General features: G+C 39.2%; 7 protein-coding genes across 8 annotated transcripts; 3 read left to right on the top strand and 4 right to left on the bottom strand.

Annotated features, from left to right (window-relative positions):
• Positions 1-46: 46 nt before the first annotated feature.
• LOC117790419 (actin-related protein 2/3 complex subunit 3) lies at positions 47-1,017 on the top strand. Its single transcript, XM_034629868.1, has 3 exons — positions 47-175; positions 313-486; positions 550-1,017. Exons 1-3 carry the CDS (start codon positions 170-172, stop codon positions 901-903), a joined length of 534 nt encoding a protein of 177 aa, XP_034485759.1. The 5' UTR covers positions 47-169; the 3' UTR covers positions 904-1,017.
• On the bottom strand, positions 998-2,086 carry LOC117790418 (NADH-quinone oxidoreductase subunit I). Its single transcript, XM_034629867.1, has 3 exons — positions 1,928-2,086; positions 1,306-1,757; positions 998-1,246 (listed from the first exon to the last, which is right to left on the bottom strand). The coding sequence occupies exons 1-3, from the start codon at positions 1,965-1,967 to the stop codon at positions 1,085-1,087; spliced, it is 654 nt and encodes a 217-aa protein (XP_034485758.1). The 5' UTR covers positions 1,968-2,086; the 3' UTR covers positions 998-1,084.
• Positions 2,087-2,440: 354 nt separating this feature from the next.
• LOC117789795 (LEM domain-containing protein Bocksbeutel) lies at positions 2,441-4,076 on the top strand. Its single transcript, XM_034628928.1, has one exon. The coding sequence runs from the start codon at positions 2,688-2,690 to the stop codon at positions 3,948-3,950; it is 1,263 nt and encodes a 420-aa protein (XP_034484819.1). The 5' UTR covers positions 2,441-2,687; the 3' UTR covers positions 3,951-4,076.
• A 667-nt stretch (positions 4,077-4,743) lies between these two features.
• Positions 4,744-7,186, bottom strand: LOC117789794 (dnaJ homolog subfamily C member 3). The gene is made up of 3 exons (XM_034628927.1): positions 6,572-7,186; positions 6,365-6,481; positions 4,744-6,305 (listed from the first exon to the last, which is right to left on the bottom strand). The coding sequence occupies exons 1-3, from the start codon at positions 6,666-6,668 to the stop codon at positions 5,023-5,025; spliced, it is 1,497 nt and encodes a 498-aa protein (XP_034484818.1). The 5' UTR covers positions 6,669-7,186; the 3' UTR covers positions 4,744-5,022.
• Positions 7,187-7,915: 729 nt separating this feature from the next.
• LOC117790651 (zinc finger protein 2 homolog) lies at positions 7,916-12,291 on the bottom strand. The gene is made up of 6 exons (XM_034630152.1): positions 11,724-12,291; positions 10,479-11,316; positions 10,199-10,285; positions 8,853-9,329; positions 8,575-8,724; positions 7,916-8,517 (listed from the first exon to the last, which is right to left on the bottom strand). The coding sequence occupies exons 1-6, from the start codon at positions 11,940-11,942 to the stop codon at positions 8,435-8,437; spliced, it is 1,854 nt and encodes a 617-aa protein (XP_034486043.1). The 5' UTR covers positions 11,943-12,291; the 3' UTR covers positions 7,916-8,434.
• A 786-nt stretch (positions 12,292-13,077) lies between these two features.
• LOC117791369 (protein SON) lies at positions 13,078-16,536 on the bottom strand. Its single transcript, XM_034631099.1, has 2 exons — positions 14,355-16,536; positions 13,078-13,888 (listed from the first exon to the last, which is right to left on the bottom strand). Exons 1-2 carry the CDS (start codon positions 16,344-16,346, stop codon positions 13,229-13,231), a joined length of 2,652 nt encoding a protein of 883 aa, XP_034486990.1. The 5' UTR covers positions 16,347-16,536; the 3' UTR covers positions 13,078-13,228.
• A 520-nt stretch (positions 16,537-17,056) lies between these two features.
• On the top strand, positions 17,057-20,120 carry LOC117790162 (importin subunit alpha-4). 2 transcript variants are annotated; one of them, XM_034629477.1, is made up of 6 exons: positions 17,057-17,215; positions 17,528-17,695; positions 17,758-18,138; positions 18,248-19,078; positions 19,147-19,320; positions 19,396-20,120. In XM_034629477.1, exons 2-6 carry the CDS (start codon positions 17,636-17,638, stop codon positions 19,489-19,491), a joined length of 1,542 nt encoding a protein of 513 aa, XP_034485368.1. In that variant the 5' UTR covers positions 17,057-17,215; positions 17,528-17,635; the 3' UTR covers positions 19,492-20,120. The 2 variants fall into 2 exon arrangements, with proteins under 2 accessions (XP_034485368.1, XP_034485367.1); XM_034629476.1 differs by having other exon boundaries at positions 17,525-17,695.
• Positions 20,121-21,568: the final 1,448 nt, after the last annotated feature.

Below are 21,568 nucleotides of genomic sequence, written 5' to 3'. Positions count from 1 at the left end.
CAACTTATCGAAGCCTGCCAACCTGTTATTTGCTGCGACATGACTATAAAAACAAGTTTGCATACACCGTAATACTGATTAATATTTTTTAGTGGGTGTTTTTTTAGACAAATAGTTTGTTAATAACATAAATAACTACAATTATAGTATTGCTAACTAAAGTTTCAGCATGCCGGTGAGTAGTTAGGCTTATTTCCATTATCAATGAACGATTGAAAAGCCTTAAATTTTAATGGGTTTGGTTTTCGTCGAAATCAAGACCTCAAGCATAGCACTTGTTCAATTCTTATCTATTGTTTACATGTTCTCCAGGCATACCACTCACAAATCAAGGACTTTCGCCAACAAGTTGGTAACATGGCCATTTTGCCACTGCGTACGCAGGTGCGAGGACCAGCTCCAAGTGCAAATGTGGACAGCGACATCATTGATGAGTCACTTTACTTCTTCAAAGCGAACGTTTTCTTTCGCACATACGAAGTGAAGGTGGGTCCCAAATTAAATATTACAATTATTAAAATATTAATTTGATTTATACATTGACTGCAGTCGGAAGTGGACCGTGTGCTCATCTATATCACGCTCTACATCACCGAATGTCTGAAGCGGCTGACACGCTGCACCAGCAAGTCTCAGGGTCAGCAGGAGATGTACAGCTTGGCCATTTCCAAGTTTGATATACCCGGTGACGCAGGTTTTCCATTGAACGCTGTTTACGCCAAACCACAATCTGCCCAAGACTCCGACCTTATGCGTCAGTATTTGTTGCAGCTTCGTCACGAGACCGGTAATCGTGTAGTGGAGAAAGTATTTGGCACAGACGATGGCAAGCCAAACAAGTGGTGGACCTGCTTCGCCAAGAAGAAGTTCATGGAGAAGAGCCTGGCGGGCCCAGGTCAATAATGGAATTTACAAGTTACAAGCATTATTCCAATATCGAAATGTATTATTTAAGTATGGCAATGTATCTATTTGAAATACAACAACCATGTAAATGTGTGTGTTCACGTAACGTAATCCAGGCAACGATATTATTTAATTGGAAAATCATTCTAAACAAAAATTCTAATATGTACAATAAAAATTAACGATACAGATGATCGGCTTGCAGATTGGATGCAATCTCCGACTCCCATTTATCGCCATTGCACAACAGCTTCTCCTTGTTGTAGAGCAATTCTTCGTGTGTCTCTGTCGAGAATTCAAAATTGGGTCCTTCAACAATCGCATCGACGGGACAAGCCTCCTACAAATAAGACACAATGAAGTTGACCACCTATCATAAATTATATGATTTGTATTTACCTGACAGAATCCACAATAGATGCACTTGGTCATGTCAATATCGTAGCGTGTTGTACGCCGGCTGCCATCGGCGCGCTCTTCGGCCTCAATGGTGATGGCCTGAGCGGGACAAATGGCCTCGCACAGCTTGCACGCAATGCAACGCTCCTCACCACTTGGATAGCGGCGCAGGGCATGCTCGCCACGGAAGCGCGGACTGAGTGGCCCCTTCTCAAACGGGTAATTGATTGTTGCCGGCTCCTTGAAGATGTGCGCCAAGGTGACGGCAAAGCCGCGGAAAAGCTCACCAAAGAACATTGTAGATGCAGCACGATCTGTGATATCCTGCATTTCCATGCTCAGCTCCTTGTTGTTGACATAAACGTAGCCCTTGGGCACTTCCACAATGTCTTTCGGTTCGGCCCTCTGGGCAGCCAGCATTCGAGCGCCAGTAGTGCTAAACATGCGCTGACCTGTTCACAATACATATTGTTATTGATTTATCAAACGGCAATTCAATATTGACAAATTTGCGGATTTGTTATACTATGACATAAGCTTACATAACCTTATTCAATGCAATTTACATTAAATACAACGGTTGACTTTCACTTATTGTAAGTTCTGCAACTTATTTACTAACCATTGCGCGATGCTGTGAAAATCCGCATTGTTACCGACATGTTTGCGGCGCACTTAATTATTGTCAAAAAAAACACAAGTTCTGGATTGTTTTGTTGTGTATTTTTTGGCCGATAGGCAGAATTGTAGCCAGAGATGAGTGTCGCTGAAAATATGTCGATATATATTCAAATTTCAATCGAGTATTCGTGCTTACATATATCGATATGTGTATCGTAACAAACGATAGAAACGTTGTCGAATTTAAATTTTAGTTAATAGAAATTGCAAAATGCAATAACTTTGCAATAAAGTAAAAATAAAAAAAATAAAAAATACTACAAAACTTGAACAAATATTCTGCAAAAATTTAAAAAATTCTAACTTCAATACTAAGAAATATTAAAAAAGAGGAATTTTTTTGACAAAATACCTAAAATGGTACAACTTGTCAGACTTTGGCTGGGTGGCAGCCTTTGGGCTGGATGGCAGCCTTTCACACCAGTGCTGCCAAGTCTTTAGGAATCAAGTCATTTTTGTGTTTCAGTTGGTTGCTGTATGTTGTTTCTTTCATCTTAATGTACTTTAAATACTAAGAAAAAAAAAGAAAATAGAGCTTTTCGTACTTTTTTATAAGTATTATTCACACAAAACCACAAAACAGTAAACAGTCAAATTATAAAGAATATAATTGAAGGTCAGTCGCATTAATTAAAATTCAAAACAGTGACGACATCGCTATTTTTGTTTACAAAACCCGTATTTCACAAGCGTTTGAAAGAATGTCGGACCTATCCTACCTTGATACGATCTCAAACAAGGAGCTGCATGATAAATGCTTGCAATATGGCCTGCCCAATATACCGGTCACCGATTCAAGTCGCCAAGTGATTCTGCGTCGACTACGCGCCACCATTTTAGGCGTTCCCTTGAATAAAAGCAAAAATGCAACTTCAGCGGCAAAGAAGACACCTAGACGTGAAACAATTCACAGCAGTAAGGCGACACCGTCCACTGAGATGAATGCGAACAATAATCGTGTTGCAGGTAAAAGTCCAAGTCGCAACAACAACAACAATACTCGCCGCACAATTGCTGCAGCTGCGCCTGACATTTATTATCCGCTGGAGAACTCGTCAGTCCGTTCTATGCAAACAACAACAACAGTCTCGGATGTCGGATCACAGTCTGAGGATGATGATTATTGCATGAACAAATCGCCAAGCTTCAAATATTCGAATGCCGGACAACGGGAAGATGAACGTCAGCGTCGTTCAGTTTCGTTGACCAAATCTGGAGTGTTGACCACGTCGTATACGCGTGAGGTGAATCAGCCACACTATGAAGATAAAGATGATCAGCCGCAAAGCCATACCTACCAGCGTCCACATGTTGCACCTTCACATGCGCTGCCCAGCTATGAGCCTCGTGTTGAACGCACCTATAGCTCGGGTTTACCTAGACAGCATTTGACACAATCTCTGTTGAACTCGACTAGTTATTACGAGGACACTCCGGACTACAATGAGCAGCCAATACCGCAACGCAGCACATACAATGGATCTGCGGCACCATTCAATACGGGAAGTGCACCTAATGCAACAATCAGACAGCGTCAGACCATTGGAGACAGTGGATTTGCAAGAGGACGCCTTATCCAACCCACGTATCAGGCAAATACACTGTACCCCCAGCTGAACGAGTTCTATGATCAACGCACAAATAATGATGAGCCAATGGATTTGGATACGGACAGTGAGCCTGAAGCTGATATTCATCAGCAGCAGCAGCGATCTTATGGCAACACCGTCGAGTCGCCCTACTTGAGCACATTTTCTCGGCAGCTAAATGCAGGAAAACGCTCATCACCGTTGTCCAGACCACAGCCACGTCAGACCCTAGCGAAGGCCGACCAAGACTCGCCCAGGGAACAATTTCGTCTAATGCTTCGGACTTTGGATCAGAAATATCATCTCAAGTTTTACTTCTTTCTAATGATTGCTGTTGTGCTTACTACATTGGTTTATGTCGTTTTGACACCCTGAATCTGAACGCTTCTTTGACTTAGTAAATTTGTATGTAAGCATCTTATATACGAACGTTTGTTACCAGGCTTATTAATATAATGAATAATTGTAACGATTATATTTCATAAATAAAATTCAAGAAAACTCGAAAAAATAATTTTGTATAAATTCAGCTTTATGCAGCCGAACCGAAAAATAAATAACACTAGGCAAGCAAACTGTACGTTTTTGTGAGACTTTAGCAAACCCACTCTCTCTAACACATATGAGATAAAAATAATGATGAATTCAGTTTAAAATTGAAATGTAAAAATTCAAGAAAGAATCTGCAAGAAAACCGGTTAAGATTTAACAAAGCTATGAAAATTTGAAGTTTTCGAAAAAGTATGGGAAAAATGTACGGTAATTGAAATAAATTGATTTAATCCAATTGGAGCCGAGTTTTGTTTTGAAAACTAAGATCCTATTTTTAATTATTCTGAAAAATCACGTCAAAATATTATGTCGATGTATTTTTATTCTATGGTAAGAATTTTTTTTTATATACAGCATTGTTATGCTTTTTCAGAGTTTAGCTGGCAAGTGGTTTTTAAATGTGTCACAATGTGAGTTTGCATGTAAACTAGTGCAATCAATTCAATTGCATTAATCTCAAATAAAGGCCACGTAGTATGTGGATTGATATCAGCACGATTTCCCCCCTGTTGTGAACAAAAATTGAATCTGTTCTTGTTTCACTTATTCATTTTTTATATATATAATTAGAAAAATGTACTACATTACAATTAATTTATTAAATAAACTAATTAAATTTAATTTTTTCAGTGTTTTATATTGTTGTTTTGTGTCTTGCGTTTCAGTTATCGGACATTGTCTTTAGGCTACTATTTACACGCTATTTAAGAATTGATTGCAGCACAAACAAGTGTAAAATCGTACAGGCTTGGGATTGGTAGAAATGCAGCAAATGTTGATGTTGTGGGTGAAGAAAGAAATTGGGATGTAGAGGAAATTGACTGACTGAATTGAAAATAATCACAAAGAAACCTGCTCAACAATGGCATCTGACCCTCAGTACATAGCTCTATATTTAATTAAAATGGAACTTGAACTGGAATGGCGAACCGTGCTGGAAGTGTGCAAATGGATCAGCGCCCCGGAAGCCATGGCTATTGCTTTCTGGGTCCAGTGGATCTTCGCCATTGTCAAATTGTCGTCGTTTCTCTGGGTCTGTGAGCACTTCTTTGGCAGCGGCAATATCGATAAACTTCTTCTCGGCCACCTTCTTCTCATCATCCTTAAAGTTGTCGGGATGCCACTTTTGTGCCGCCTTGCGATACGCTTTTACAATCTCTTGCTTGTTAGCATTACGCTTAACGCCCAAAATTTTATAGTAATCCCTTCGCTCAGCTTGCTTTTGCAGTTTCTTCGCCTTCTGTATGCCCTCCTTGGCCCTCGCATTGTTTTCGTCAATTTCGATCGCAGATTGGAAATCATGTATGGCATCGTCATACATTTCGCTGCCCAGCAGCGCATCGGCACGATCGCAGTACACTTGAGCATCCTTCATAATATCCAGTGCCTGTTTGCATTGTGATAATGCCTTGCCAAATTGCTCGTCCGTCGTGTAGCAGGAGCAAAGCAACTTGTGCGCCTCGTAGCGTATCATAGTTTCCTCAGGTTCATGCTTAAGCACTGCCTCACCAGCGCTTATACACTGCTCGGCCTGTTTCTGCTCACGCGCCTGTTCGCCCGTCACCAGCTGCTTTTCCACTTTGCGCAACTTTTTGTAGAATGGAAAACAGAGCTTGTGCTCAGGATCGAACTTAAGACACTCGCGTATTTCCTTAAGCGCATTTGTTGCATGTCCAATATTATACAGCAATTGCGCAATGTTATAGTGTCCCTCGGTGCTGTCCTGGGACAAGCGATTCACCTGCCTCAAATCCGAAATGGCTGAAAGCACATCGTTTGTCTTCAGATATGCATCGGAGCGTGCCTGTCGGAATTGCACAGACCAGGGTGAAATTTCCAATAGCTGTGTTATCATGCCAATTGCATTCTGATCATCGTTATTATTCATCAAATGCTGCACCAGTTCCCACTGTTCCTTGGCGGGCCTCAGTCTCGAATAGTGCTCGTTAACAAGTCCATTTTGTGGCTCCTCTCTGAGCACATGCTCGAAGTCGAGCAGCGCATGATCATAATCTCCGCTCTTCATGTGCACAATGCCGCGTTGGCTACGCGCCGCTGTGAAGTCCGGTTTCAGCTCCAGCACGCGACTAAAATCCTGTATGGCGAATCGTGTCTTGCCAAGGGCCAGATAGACAGTACCACGTTTGAATAACGTCAAATAGTTGTTAGGATCACCCTCTGAAATATGGATTTATTGTAAACAAACTTGAATTGATTCACATGGTGACTTTACTCACCAACAGCCGCATGATAGTGCGTCAGTGCATCCGACAGTTGACCACGAGCCAAAAAGTCTTTGCCCAGCTCCAGATGGTTGTCAATGTCAGCTTGATTTGTTGACCCTGCTTCGGCGCCTGTTTGAAATGAAAGTGACGTGTTGTTATACAATTTGTTTATTACGAATTTATCAATATTATCATTATGATCATCAAAATTAGACCTACCTTCCATAAATAGCTCCAGCAGCAGCAGCACAACGCAAGCAGCCAATTTCTTTTCGCCGCTGCCAAACATAAGCAGATCGCTCAATGGCAATGCCATGTTGCGCCCCCTCTCTATGTATATGTATATGTATGTGTATGTGTGCGTGTGGGCGTATATGTATGCGTGCTGGTGGGCGGCTTAACCAGTTATGATTATGAGAAGAAATGAACTTCAATGTCGAGCTCGACACACACGTCACACTTGCAGATACTACTTTGGCGTGGCACAGTTTCTTCTTCTCCGATTATCTATGTATATCTCTCAGCTGCTAATCTTTACCGTTGTACCTGCTTTCTAGTTGCTCTTCCTGTTGTTGTTGTTACCACTGCCGCCGTGTATTTTTATGTCCGCTTTTGGTTAAGCAATATATTGTCTTGGTTTTGATTATATTAAACGATATATACTACACAAGCTGTAGCCTTGTGTCCATTTCGATCGGTGCCCGACTCGTTAATTGCTGGTCAGCAATACGTTTGCATCAATTTGGGTAGAACTTGCTGTTTAAAAACCTAAAACACTGACGTGTTTGTTATGCGAATCTAAAAGCAACCAACAACCGAGGGTTGCCCATCGAGTAAAAATTTGAGATCTGGTTCGATTTGTCTTACCTTAAAAAAACGTACATTTCCAAAAAAGGTATTCTGAATTTTTGTAACTATTTTCAATTTTTTTTGCTAGCATTTTTTTTTAAAGAATTTTCTCGATTTATAGCTTATTTTCTGAGAACTAAATAATACAATCTAAGATTTTCTGAGATTTAAGGCTGCCACACGCTTTAAACTGTGGCGATACCCTATTGTCTTTTGCCAAACATAAATACGCCACCTATGGTTTAACTTTTAGATTGTCAGTTACAGCTTAATTCACCACTTATCAGCACATACAATATGGTATTCCAAATTTTAGATTTCGGTTAAGCAAATTTAAATCAGTTGACTAACGGAACCACTTTGCACACTGAAAAGATTTTGATTCCTTGATTTACAAAAAAAAAAAAAAACGAAAAGAAAGTTTGAGTACATTATTTAAGCTCGTTTTTACCTTCCAAATAAATAAAACACTTTGCAATTAATTAATTTATTGGTATGTACATATATATGTATATGGAATTCCAATTTGGTAAATATGTATGTATGTATATATATTGCGCTACCCCTACTACACATAATATTCTTATTTCTTAAAATATGTTTTCACATAATTGTAAATACGTGTGCCTTTTGTTTTTGTCTTAAATAAATGCAATATTTTTGAGCATTTAAATTTTGCTTGCTTTTTAGCTTAAATACTTTCATAACATTTTCTTTCTTATCACTTAAATGGTCACCAATAGTACACTACTCATTTTACGAGTAATAAATAGAAATATGCATGTATAAATTTATGTATTTGAATTATGATTTGGATGGATAATGAAATACTAAAGTATTAGGGGTATTAATCTGAGAGCTATAATCTAATGTAGAGTGTTGTGAGAGGAAAGCGTTTCTAAGTAAAATATATGAGTAATATGTTTTCGGCCTACAGAGTATAAAGCTTTCAGCATTACTTGACATGAGCCTTGACTTGACCCTGTGTATGATCTGTATATGTATCTAATTATTTAAATACATACATGTTGTATGTATGTACAGGCAATGAAGGTTAGTCTCATGATAATGATAAATGGAGGGTATGGTCTATTGTAGTTCATAGGAAGTATAATATAATTATATAAAATTCTATTATGAGCTTGGCTTTTTGAAAGCGTAGCCAACTGTTAGTTAAATAGTGTTGATACTATTCTACATTTCTGTTCCACTTGGAGTATTTCATTGGTACAATTAGGAAATCACAATGTTGATCAAATCGTCCAGCGCATCCTTAGTATGAGACTGGTTTGTATCATGTGCCTTCTTCATGTGAGCTGAAAATGAAATAATATAGCTATTTTTCGACAAGTTTAATATAGTTTCATAATTACTTTTAAACTTGATGTGAGTCACAAATCGTTCCTGACACAAATCGCATTTGTAGTAAGTATTGCCTGTGTGGACACGTTGATGTAGACGAAGCGACTTCTCAAATAGATAGGCACGCCCACAAGTATCACACTTAAAGTTCTTCTCAAGAACTGCAAAAAGTGGTAAAGTAGGTTATAAAAAAGAACGCTTTTGTGCACAAACGCTTATAAAAATACACTGCGCCCAGGCCGTTAGATACCCCAACACGTATTGAAGTATTCTGATAGTAGAAACTTACCCTCATGACTCCGCTTATGCTGCGTTAGCACATATTTGAGGGCAAATGCTTTGCCACAAACATCACAAACATTGGGTTTCTCATTGGCATGTGTCTTCATATGCCACTTCAAGTCCTGGGCACGCTTATAGCGCTTGGAACAATGGGTACAGGCGTGTAATCGATCAGTCGAATGCACTGCCATGTGACGTTCCAGGGCTGACTTCATATTAAAGCGTTGGGGGCAACTACCGCACTGGAAAAGTCCTGTATATTGTCGCTCCCTCTTCCGTTGGAGGACGCGCTTATTGTTGGCAATGATTGGAGCAGCTGGTTCGCGCTGTAGATGTTCAGCGCTCATGTGCTGGATGAGGTCCTGTTCGCTATCAAACTCCTGGCGGCAGGACTGGAACATGCACTCGCTACGTTCCTGATGTGTGAGATTTTCCGTATGCAACTCAAGCATATGGATTCGTTTCTCAGCATACGATGCAAAAACTTTGAAGGAACATTTAATAAAACTTTACAATTAGTTACAAAATAGGATTGCGAATATTAATATCACTATTCTTTTGGGTGTCATGAAACATTAACGATAATTCAGAAATAGTTGCTGGCATGCTGTTCTCCGGGAGGTTTTTATACGGTGGATTTAATTGGTTATGCATGGTGAATTAATTAAGAGCTAAACATTTGTAACTAAGTTGAACAAAAATTAGAAATACACCTATGCCCTGGCTGGCAGTCATTTATTTAAATTTTACGGTTAAAATATTGTAAGTTTTTAATTAACATTACAGCATTCAAAATTTCCTCAATGATGTACCAAAAAATAAATATTTCGCAAAAATAGTGAAACCAAACCTTATATTGCAAACTGAAGCAGCTGTCCGGAGCATAGGTGTATATATAATATTTTATTATAAAGTTTTTACTGGCATGCTTGGCTAATAAGTGTACATAAAATAGCTGAGTCATGTTTACCATAATATTGCATTTACAACTTGACACAACACACAACAAAAAGCAGCGGTTTTGTGGCTTCTTCACAGTAAATGATGCTCTAATGACAAATCTTAAAGCGTTTGCGATGAATGTTTTGATGATGCGACAGATGGATATTATAAATGAGTTCTTTTATTGTAATTGGAACTTTCATTTTGTGAGTTATTTATATGTTTAGTAAAATTCCAATATGATCTCATTGGTAAAAGTTCACAAAATAAAAGATACTTCCTTATGTTTTCCACATTTTCCTATACAGACTTCATTTATCAACAATAAGTTAGGTGCAGCAAATGCTTTGATGACTTTTGATGATAGTCTGAATTGGGAAATGTACAAATATCTGCCAAAATTCAACTCACCCTCAGTGCAAATGGCACATTTAAAAGGCTTCTCTCCGCCATGTTGTCGATAGATATGCCATCGTAAGGTTTTAACATGAATGAAAGCTGAAATATGCATATACAAAATATGTATAAACAAGTAAAGAAAACTTTAAACGAGTCCCCAACTTTAAAATACCCGGTACTCTGTTTATTTATTTTTTTTAAATGCACGACAGTTGACGCTGATTAAGAATATATACATCGGAATAAATAACAGGTAAAATAAATATATACGTATGCATAAATATGTAAATACCTTTGCCACAAAAACCGCAGTATTCACTCTTTCGGGATCCCGTGGTGTGAGTCGCTTCATGACACTTGAGATGTCGTTGATTGATAAACAATCTGTCGCAACCGCTGTGTCTACATCTCAACTGACGCTCCGGTTTGTGCCAATTCATGTGGTAGTGTAAACTTTTGCGGGTAAAGAAACGCTTCTCACACAGGCTGCATTCGAAATCCGTTTCCGAGTGATATTTCTCAACATGATGTCGTAAATTATGACGATCTCCGTACTTTTTGCCGCAAACCTCGCAGGCGTAATGCTTAACGACATGGAAGTTCTTCATATGCACGGTACGAGATGCGGCATCTTGGAAGCATTCCGTGCATTCTGGACAGTTATATGGCTGATCCGGATCATGGGCGCTACTGATGTGCTCTAAAAGCATATGCTGCAGTTCATAGCTCTCTTGTGGCTTGTAGCAAAATTTACAAGCATAGCTGATGTTTAAGGAGTTAAAATCTGTAGAAAAATCTTCTTCTCCCTTATCTAATTGCAGTGTTTGTGTTTCGTTGATATTTATCGTCTCTACATAGATTTCTATGGGCGTTGGCGATTTGGCCTCAATAATGGCAGTGTTTTGTGTTGTTGTTGTCTCTGTTATCGCTTCTGTTCTCTTATCATCATCATCATTATTAACTTGGTCATCTTCTGTTTTGTCATACATTAAGTTGGCATCGATTTTATCAAAAATATTCGACAACTTTAATTGTGCATCCTGGCAAGCCATTCGAAACGTGTAAATAGAGCAGAATTTCGTAAAGCAATCGCTACATATTTTCTGTGGCAGTCCATCGTTAGGTGAGATCTAAGATAAATTATTTTTATTAATACGAGCTACTCATATGGCTATCTTTGCCACGCTAAATATATGTGATACCATTTCAAAGTTCTGTATTAAATTTTGGACTAGTTAAGTTATCTTAATAAATCCCGACTAATTTTCGGGTTGTTTCGCTTTCTGTGACACCACGATTCCTCAAGTATTCTAAATTTTATATATTCTATATCAATTAAAAATATTTTTTTCAGTGTCCGTTTGAAATCCGATAAGCAACTTGCAGCCAATGTTATCGTCATCGATAACGATAGCATGTAGCCACCGTTGCATGATCAAAAGCTTAATTAAAATGCAACGCACAAACTTTCTCATATTGCATGTGTGGGTTTTTGCATTGGCAACGAATAGAGTTAACAAATATAATATCGACTTGCCTGTAACTTCCAGTTAACAAACTCCATGCGAATTTGGGCCATTTCACTCTGCCAACGGGTTGGATGGAACAAGTCCAGCCAATAGTTGTTGTTGCCATTTTCGAAATCGCACTTTGCACAAGTGCGACACGTTTCCATGGCTGCAGCAACAAACAAACTAAACCAACGGTCAACATCAATCCAGGTCCAAATTGCAATTGTAAGCGTACATCGTTGCATATGTACATATGTAATACATATTTATAAGTTTTAAGTTCGTATTGTGTTCATCTAAATTATGCAACTTCAGAAATAACTCTAAGCACACACACACACACATACGCCCGCGCACACTCCCACATATGTATGTAAGCACTATTTGCTTGCGCTAATTTCAATATTGTTGGCCACAGCTGGAGTAGGATGAAAACATCTGTTCCATTTGAAACTTTTCACAAATGTTTGGCACTTGGATGCTGCTGCCATGAACCTGGGTCACTCAATAAAGTTTTGTGCCTGTACACCAGTGGCATAAATAGTGATACGAGTTGAGATGCTTTAACCACATCCTGAACCAATACGAGATGAGATGTTGTCTGTAGCACACTCCCGCGTGAACTGACCTTCAATGTTTATTCAAGCCACGATGGCGACGAGAGAGTGTGCAGAGATTGAATACCCACACACGTACACACACACTCTCACATCTAACTGCATCGGGCGCATGTGTCGGTGTTAGCCCTCTCCAGCTTTATCCGCTCAGCTGTTTTGTTTTGTTTATGTACTTGCGCAAAAGAGCTTGAAATTTGCAAATTTGTAAGCGAGCTTTGATTCTTGTGCTGGGTTTGCACTGCGTCACAGCTTAGTGCCTAGCTTGCCACCTAGTGCTTTCGATAGCTAAATTTTCGATTTGTAAACCCAGCTTAAGCCAATAAATCTTAAATGAGAATGCTTAAGATTTAGCCAAATGACACCTTAATAGAAAATTCAGTCAGCCCAGCATTTGTTCGTATCCTCAGTTTTTATACCTCAACTTATATTGTAGGTCAGGATTTCATAAGATAAGATTTGCTCTTTCCGAACAGCATTAAAATAAAAAGTGATAAATTTAAACCCCTGCCAACCCACTAACTTGCCGATTTTAAATTTGTTTCGTTTTTTAAATAAGTATTTAATTATTTCTATATTCAATATACTTATGTATAAAAAAAATAATTTACAACAATGAGTGTACGAATAAATAATTGTCTTTAGCAAATTTGCGATATGAAATTCGTTCGCATTTCAAGCATATCTGGACCACTGTTCTTTGTTGATTAAGCAGAGAGAGCTAAAAAGCTCTCTAGCAAGAGCTTTTCAATGCAATGCACTAAACTTTTACGTTAACATTTGAAATGCACCAGTTGCTAGCATTAGTTTATTTTAAAATATATACAGAAACATATACAAATATTTCTACCTATAGTCTTAACAGTAGATTATGCTTAATTTACAGACACGATCACGAATTAACGCAATCTTGTCACTTAACTGGGCGGTAAAATACCCAAAGCTCTTAAGCACAATTTGGCGGCATTCAACTTGGCCTCCTTCTTGTTATTGCAAGCTTGCGTCGGTGTATATGTCTGTCCATTGATCTCCACCGAGAAGAGAAACATGCGACTGTGGGATGGACCCGAGTCTTCCTTCAGCATATACTGCGGCGGTGTCCATTTGTTCTTTGATGTCAGTTCATTGAGCACACAAACCGGATGCTTTTCGTGAGCAGTGAGTGCAGCCTGTGCAATATTTATGGCACTTGCGTTCTTAGTTCCTCGCGGAGCAATTTGACGCGCCGGTGGCTGTTTAATATCCTCACGAGATACCAGACCACGCTTGTCCAGCTTTACAGTCAGCTGCAGTGGTTGCAGTGAGCCAGTCTTCGAACGGCCCAATCCTTCGCCGGGCTTCCAGCCCATCTTTTGCAACAACGTCATGCCCATGCCACCTGTAACTGGCTTTGTCGATGTCAGTTGATCACGGCGTGCCCACAGCTGTGGTCCGCTGTTCAGTTCACGCACCTTCATAACCTGGGCACCGGTGCTGCCCGTGAACTGACCTGGCAGATGCTTCGATGATGCCCAACATGTCATGTCCCGCTGAGCATTGTACATCATTTTTATCGCTTCGGAATCACCTGGATTATCCTGTTAATGTACAAGGCCGATGATCATCAGTTTGTATATTAATTTTTTTATTTAGTTACAATAAATCACAAATAAAAAAAAATATTTAAAATAATATTTAAAATAAATATTTAAATAAAAAAAAACGAAAATAGTTATCTAATGATGAATATTTAATAATAATTAAAAAATATAATAATAATACTTTATTTCTCAATCTAATATTATATATTTAATAACTCTTATTTTTATTTTTAAAAATTAAAAGCAAGAGTTCTATTTTCTTATAAAAATTTAATTTAAAATAATAAAGTCTTATAATCAGCAAGTAGCAGATATTTTTTAATATACGTTTCAATATAGAAAAGAAACTAACTTAACTTTTATTTAACTTATTAATAAAAATAATAATAATAATCGCTTTGTTCTGTGTTTTGTACTGATTTATAAATAGTTTCTCCACATTTAATGGATATTTGAAGCTCACCTGCAGTCGTCGTATGGCACTTAAACGTTGCGTTATTATGCTGGACACATCCATGCTGGGCGTCATGGCCTGTGGAAATATCGAGGGACTTGGCTGCGGTGCCACCGACGGTATGGGCACTTCAGGCACAAATGGCGTTGTCAGCAATGCAGGCGATTGAGTGACCGAGGCTGCTGCTGGAACAAACACAGGGACACTTGGCGCAGGCACTGGTACGGAAACGTTGACGGGGACGGGCACCGATTCGGGACATGGCATGGATGTACTGCCATTACTTTCACTTGGCAGCGGTATCGGGTCATCTAAAGGTATAGTGACTGGCGTAAAGGCGGGTTCCTGCTGCTCCTCTTGGGGTATGGTTTTGGCAAACACATTCCGTTGCACGTCCTTAAACATATTGGTTGCCTGTTTAGCAGGTGGCAGTACGGGGAGTGGCATTAAAGGCTCCTTCGGTTCCACAGGTACCCACACCTCAGACATGCGATGCACTTGACCCGAGGAGACGGGAAATTGCATTGTTATTGCCTTAGTCTGCTCCTCTCGGCGCACTACGGACGGTACTATGGGCGTCGAGTTGCGGATGTGCATGACAATGGGCTCACGCTCTTTTAGCTGAAATGGATGATGGAACGCTTTGGCATTACCATTTTTATCAACATCCGAGTCCTCGTCGGAACTGAGGTCGGACAGCATTTCGCCGTTGGAGATTTTCTTGCAAAAATCCGTGAGATCCTGCACGGTGCGTCCTCCGTAGCGCATCTTCAGCAGCACCTTGTCCTTCACCTCCGGCGTCATGTCGGACACTCCGGCCATGTTGCCCCGCTTAAACATGCTGATGGCGTTACGTCGCGCAATCTCCAGCAGACGCTTTTTATCTATACACAAATCACGGGATCGAGATCGGGATCGGGAACGTGTACGCTGTCTAGAGCTCGAGTTGTCTCGGTACCTTGACGTGGTGTTGGTGTGACGCTTGTTGTCATTGGATTCCTGTTTGAAGCGTGTGTTTGTGCTCGTATCTCCGCCGTAGAAACGACGTCGTCCATTCGCCTTCTCCCGCAGATATGTCTCCTCATCCGAAAGCGACAGTTCGTCGGACTGACGGCGCTCCGTTTTAATCTTAGACGTTCTGCCATTGCCATCTTTAGCATAACCATTGTAAAAGCTATTGTGACCGCGTTCCCGTTCCCGGTCTCGATCTCTTTCGCGGTCTCTATCTCGATCCCTCTCCCGTTCTCGTTCCCGCTCCTTCTCCCGTTCTCGCTCCCTTTCCCGTTCTCGTTCACGTTCCCTCTCCCGATCTCGCTCCTTTTCCCGATCCGTGCTTTGGTCATGTGGCAATACTTGCTTCTTAGCAGGCACAGTTGATATGTCCGAATCCGCTGGTGCATGTCGTTTCCGGTTCTCGGTCTTTTCCTCTGTTTGCACCGTGGCTCTTTCTTTTGACTTTTCGCGATCCTTATCCTTATGTTTGTCCTTGCTGTCCTTGTGTTTGTGCTTATGCTTCTTTCGCTTGCTCTTATGCTTATGCTTCCCCTCACCGGTCGCCAAATCGGAATCCGAGCATTCCCCATCGGATTTGTCTGGTTTGTATCGAGACTTCTTCTTCTTTTCCTTTTTGGATTTCTTGTGTTTCTTTAGCAAATTCTTGTCATCCAGCAACACCTCGGGTGGTGCCGCATTAAATACACCAAATAACTCGGCGAGAATTTCATTGGACGATTTAACAGGTGCAATTTGCTTTTTATCGTCTTGCGACGAATCGTTGCTATTGCTGGCGTCACTATCAGAGGCACAGCCCGTTGGGGGCGTGGCACTTTCTGCTTTTATTTTGGCATTCAATGCTCTTAGCTTTGCCTCAATCTCAATGTCAATCTTCTCACTTTTTACTATAACAGTCGGAGCATTGTGTTCCGCAGTCGCAGATTCCGATTCTGGTGGATGTTGTTGTTGTTGATCCAAATTAGTAACACGCTCCTTCTTTTCAGTCATTTCCAGAGCTGCGTCAACGAGCAGCGGATATTAAATTACATGCGCATTAAACTGTATGTAGTTTACTTTAGTTTATTATTGAATATATATTAAGTTAACCAACTCACAACCGGGTCGGTTGTATCTAAAACGAAAATATTCTTCTGCAAAACGCTTTTCTACCCACAACGTCGCCACCTGGCCCAAATGTTGCCACTAGGCTGAAAGGCTGCCACCCTGCTAAATTCACCGATCTGGCAATATGCGTAACTTTGGATCAAATGACAAAACTGGTAACTGAAAATACTTTTACCTTTTTTTTTTGACAATTTCTTAATTTTGAAGCTAGAGTTTTTTAAACTTTTGCTAAATTTTTGGTGGAGTTTTCTGCATTTTCACATATTTTTTTCAGAATAAAATTTGCAACTTTTCTCCCCTTGGGATTAAAAGCCTTAGACCTTCATTAAAATGTTTACCTTAATTTTGTCTAGTTAGTATTTTAAATTTTTATCACATTTATTAATTTTTTATTGAGTTTTTTGCGTTTTTAAATTTTTAATTTTTATCAGAGATGGGCGACAATATCGACAAAATAAGTTGACCATCGATAACAAATCATAAAAAATTGATAGCCTTTTGCAATACATCGATTTTTGTGTTCACACTACTGTGTTGAATCGATATAAATATGTTAGTGATGTTAGGTTTTCAAATATAATATTTCAGCTGTGTAATCAAGTTGGCATCCCCAGATTTGTCAAGCGCAGCCAACTTTAGTCACGTCGCTGTCACGAATTGCAATTTTTATAACAAAAAAAGGTTTAATCATTATTTGATAGACCTCCAAAGTGTCAGTCTGGTCATCAAAACGGGTGGAATTGACAGGAAACGTAAGTTAAAATTAATTGCAGTCAATTGCAATGTGTTAAATAAGCGATTCAACTACTTATTTGCAACATTTTTAATCGCCATTTCTTTTTTCGCCTGATGGTTCTGCCCTCTTCCACTACTGTCATTGTCATCGTGCTGCGTACTGCGTGCTGCCATGTAATTGTGTTGGTTCTCTCGATGTCGATTTTGTCGGAACTTACGAATGGACGTCTACGTTTCTTGCCATGCCCTGTGTTTTGTTTGTATTGGTGTTTGTGTGTGTATATGGTTAAATTTGCATTGCGCGTATAATTGAAATAACTAACCAGAAGTGGATAACGATAAAGTTGACTTAATTGGAAATAACAACAGCACAAGCATTTCAATTTTGTTTGGAGGTTATTGGCAGACACACATACACAGACACAAATACAGTGAAAATGACGTCGCTGGATCAAAACCGTTTGCAAAACTTTAAAAACAAAGGAAAGGATCAGGATGTGAGTAGAGCATTAAATACAACAATATTAGCAAATATTTTATAATATACTTTAATTAACAGGAGATGCGTCGTCGTCGTAACGAAGTGACTGTGGAACTTCGCAAGAACAAGCGCGATGAGACAATTTTAAAGCGACGCAATGTACCCAACATGGATTCGAACACAGATGAGGACGATCAGTTGCCTAACTCGATAAATCTGAAGAAGCTTGCTTTAGCTGCCGCTGATCCCTCCAAGCCGGATCAACAGTTGGCCGCCGTTCAAGCAGCTCGCAAATTGCTCTCATCTGATAAGAATCCACCCATCAATGATCTGATCAACAGCGATATATTGCCTATTCTGGTTGAGTGTCTGAAACAACATAATCACACAATGCTGCAATTTGAGGCCGCTTGGGCATTGACCAACATTGCCTCAGGAACTTCCGATCAAACCAATCAGGTGAGCATTTCAATATATTTTTACATACAGGTCTCCTTAAGCAAATAAGATACAATTGTAAACAAACCCTATGAAGAGTGACTAAATAATTGATTCTCCCGATTTGCAGGTGGTTGCCGCCGGTGCTGTGCCGCTCTTCCTTCAACTACTGAACTCACCCGCTCCAAATGTTTGCGAACAAGCCGTGTGGGCGCTGGGAAACATTATTGGCGATGGTCCACTATTGCGTGACTTTGTCATTAAGCATGGCGTTGTGCAGCCGTTGCTGTCGTTTATTAAACCCGATATTCCCATATCGTTCTTGCGCAATGTCACCTGGGTGATTGTCAATTTGTGCCGAAACAAGGATCCGCCACCACCAGCAGCCACTATACTCGAAATCCTGCCCGCACTCAATGTGCTGATCCATCACACTGACACAAACATTTTGGTCGATACGGTTTGGGCCATCAGTTACTTGACCGATGGCGGCAACGATCAAATCCAAATGGTTATCGATAGTGGCGTTGTTCCCAAGCTGATACCTCTGCTGGGCAACAGTGAGGTGAAGGTGCAGACGGCAGCCCTCCGTGCTGTGGGCAACATTGTGACCGGATCAGACGAACAGACACAGGTGGTACTCAATTTCGACGCATTGTCGTACTTCCCGGCGCTCCTGTCGCATCCAAAGGAGAAGATACGCAAGGAGGCTGTCTGGTTCCTCTCAAACATCACCGCCGGCAATGAGTCACAGGTGCAGGCCGTCATTAATGTCGGTCTGTTGCCAAAGATCATTGACAACCTGAGCAAGGGTGAATTCCAGACACAGAAGGAAGCAGCATGGGCTATTAGTAATTTGACCATTAGCGGAAGACCCGAGCAAGTTTTTACATTAATCAAGGAAGGTGTAATTCCACCATTCTGCGATCTGCTTTCATGCCAGGACACACAAGTGATCAACGTAAGCAATGTTTAATGAAAAGATTCTAAACAGACAATAATCTTCTCAATTGATTATTCTTGTTGCAGGTTGTTCTCGATGGTCTTAACAACATGCTCAAGGTGGCCGGATCACATGTGGAAGAGGTTGCCAATTTGATTGAGGAGTGCGAGGGACTGGCTAAAATTGAGCGCTTGCAAAGCCATGAGAATGTTGAGATTTACAAGTTGGCATACGAAATCATTGAAAAATACTTCACAGAGGTAAAATTACCCAATTCCTTTTATTTCTTTCCCTTCAGCAGTTTTCTTAAAATGCGTTTAATTTTTTATTTACAGGGCGAACAATCCAACCTGGCACCGACCTCTGATGGTACAGAATACAACTTTGATCCGAATACTGACAAACTACCAATGAACTCGTTCAACTTTTAACATAATGGATGAGGAGTAACCAATAGCGTATACACCTGAAGTGTGTATACTTTGATTAATAGCATAGCAATAAAATTTCGAGCGATACTCCGTGCCCATCAACAACTCTGACAGCAAGAAGATATGCAAAAAATATGCACATTCTATATGACAGCTTGGTTATATATACAATAACAAACATATACATACAACAACACAACAAAATCATTGCAGCAATTATTTTTCTTAATTTCTGTGTTAACTAAATTTATATTCGTACATACTTCGTAATGCTTTATGTATATGAAAAAGTAAATCAAAAACAAATATTTTATTAAACTATGTCTAAAGTACGATGCAAAACACATAGTTCTTTTAGTTATTTATATTTTCAAGTAATTAAATATATTTAAAATTTCAATGTAGGTTCCCCCTCACTTCCAAGTATTTCTCCCAATGGGCTGCAAGGGCGTTAACGAAATATTGCAATTGCAACAAATGTGCTAAATACAGCAACAAAAACACACAGGAATGATAAAAAATTGTAGAACTATTTGATTTGTAATGAATAATTTTAATGATATGTACGCCTTTGATTTGTAATTGAAATTACATATACATTTCTAACATGAAAACGATAAAACACGGCATATTATGTGGTTTTTATTTACATTTGAAGGAAATTCAAACATAATCAACAATCTGAAATTAAAAAAACAATTGTATACATTTCTACTGTAGGGTGGGGCGATAATATAGTCAAGTTACAGATGGTCAAACAGTACATACATACTATATGTACATATGCATAATAATAATAATATGATTATAATAGAGGCGGTAGTAGTATTGATGCGCATTAACCAGCTCCAGATTAAAATATACTTATTTTGCCTCACTGTGCTACTCAGTGTTCCTAGGAATATTTGTGAATCACATTGTATATGCATTACATACATACATACTTAATTTTGATTGAGGTTGTGAGATAATACATATTTATGCATACGTAGCTACATGTATGTACATCTATTTGATCAAGGTGAATTTATTAACAAGGTGACGTATTTTCCGAAAGTTCATCTCATTCTGGATTCATATTTCGCAGCTATATATTAATATCGATACATCGATATTCGATGTGGGGAAAATGCTATCGACTTTTAAATCGTTAATGCGACAGCAGCAATGAACGGAATAATGAAAAACTAAGAACGCTAAAGAAGAGTCCCCGCTATGAGATACCTGTTACAAAAATTATTGCATACTTTAAGAATTGCTACGAAATTTAAAGCAGCTCTATAAATATCTGATTAAAGTCTAGGATTTATTTATAGGAAAGCAAAGTTGTTAATGTATTGTTAATATTATGATTGTTGCATAAAAGCTTAAAGTTAGAGTTTAATTTCTTTCCCTTTATTTTCTGCTGTGCAGTTACAAAAATTAATATACCAAAAAAATATATTTTTAATTATGGTTCCTGAATAACAGCAAAAATGAGTGCAAGTACTTGTTAGGGTATTTCATAGTCATGATGGAGATTATACTTTTCGATTTGGAATGTGGATTATGCATATTTATCGTGACTTTACCGATATACACTTGTGTTTGTAAGTATGTAAGCTACCCGCATATTTTGCAGCAGAATATCGCGTGATGCACGCAGAGAGGAGGCAAAGAGAGAGAGAGAGAACGCGAGAGACAAACTACAGTTTAATGTTTATTTTTAGATATATGCATTAACATACATATCTAGAGATAATGTGAATGCATTTAAATGCGTATTTATATGCTTCCGTCAACATTGCTGAGCGGAAATTGGCACAGAGCACAGGTGCATGCGACGGCCAAGGTCAAGGACGTTGCATTTCCACATGGATTGAGTAAAAAGTGAACTGAGTTGTGTTCATTTTGAGAAATATTTTTGAAAAGTTGCTCGCAAAACGAGTTTCATCTTAGAAAGTCAGAAACTCACAGCTGTTTATATGTAAATACATATGTATATTTAAGTATCTATGTATGTGTTTGACTCTCTCGTGCTCACAGACTCAACACACATACAAACATACATACAAATAGCACACTGTTAGCCCAGAGC

Source organism: Drosophila innubila (genome assembly GCF_004354385.1).
Source record: "Drosophila innubila isolate TH190305 chromosome 3R unlocalized genomic scaffold, UK_Dinn_1.0 2_E_3R, whole genome shotgun sequence".
Classification (NCBI taxonomy): Eukaryota; Metazoa; Arthropoda; class Insecta; order Diptera; family Drosophilidae; genus Drosophila; species Drosophila innubila.
The sequence above is the reverse complement of the archived record's forward strand: the minus strand, read 5'-3'. Positions and strand labels throughout refer to the sequence as shown.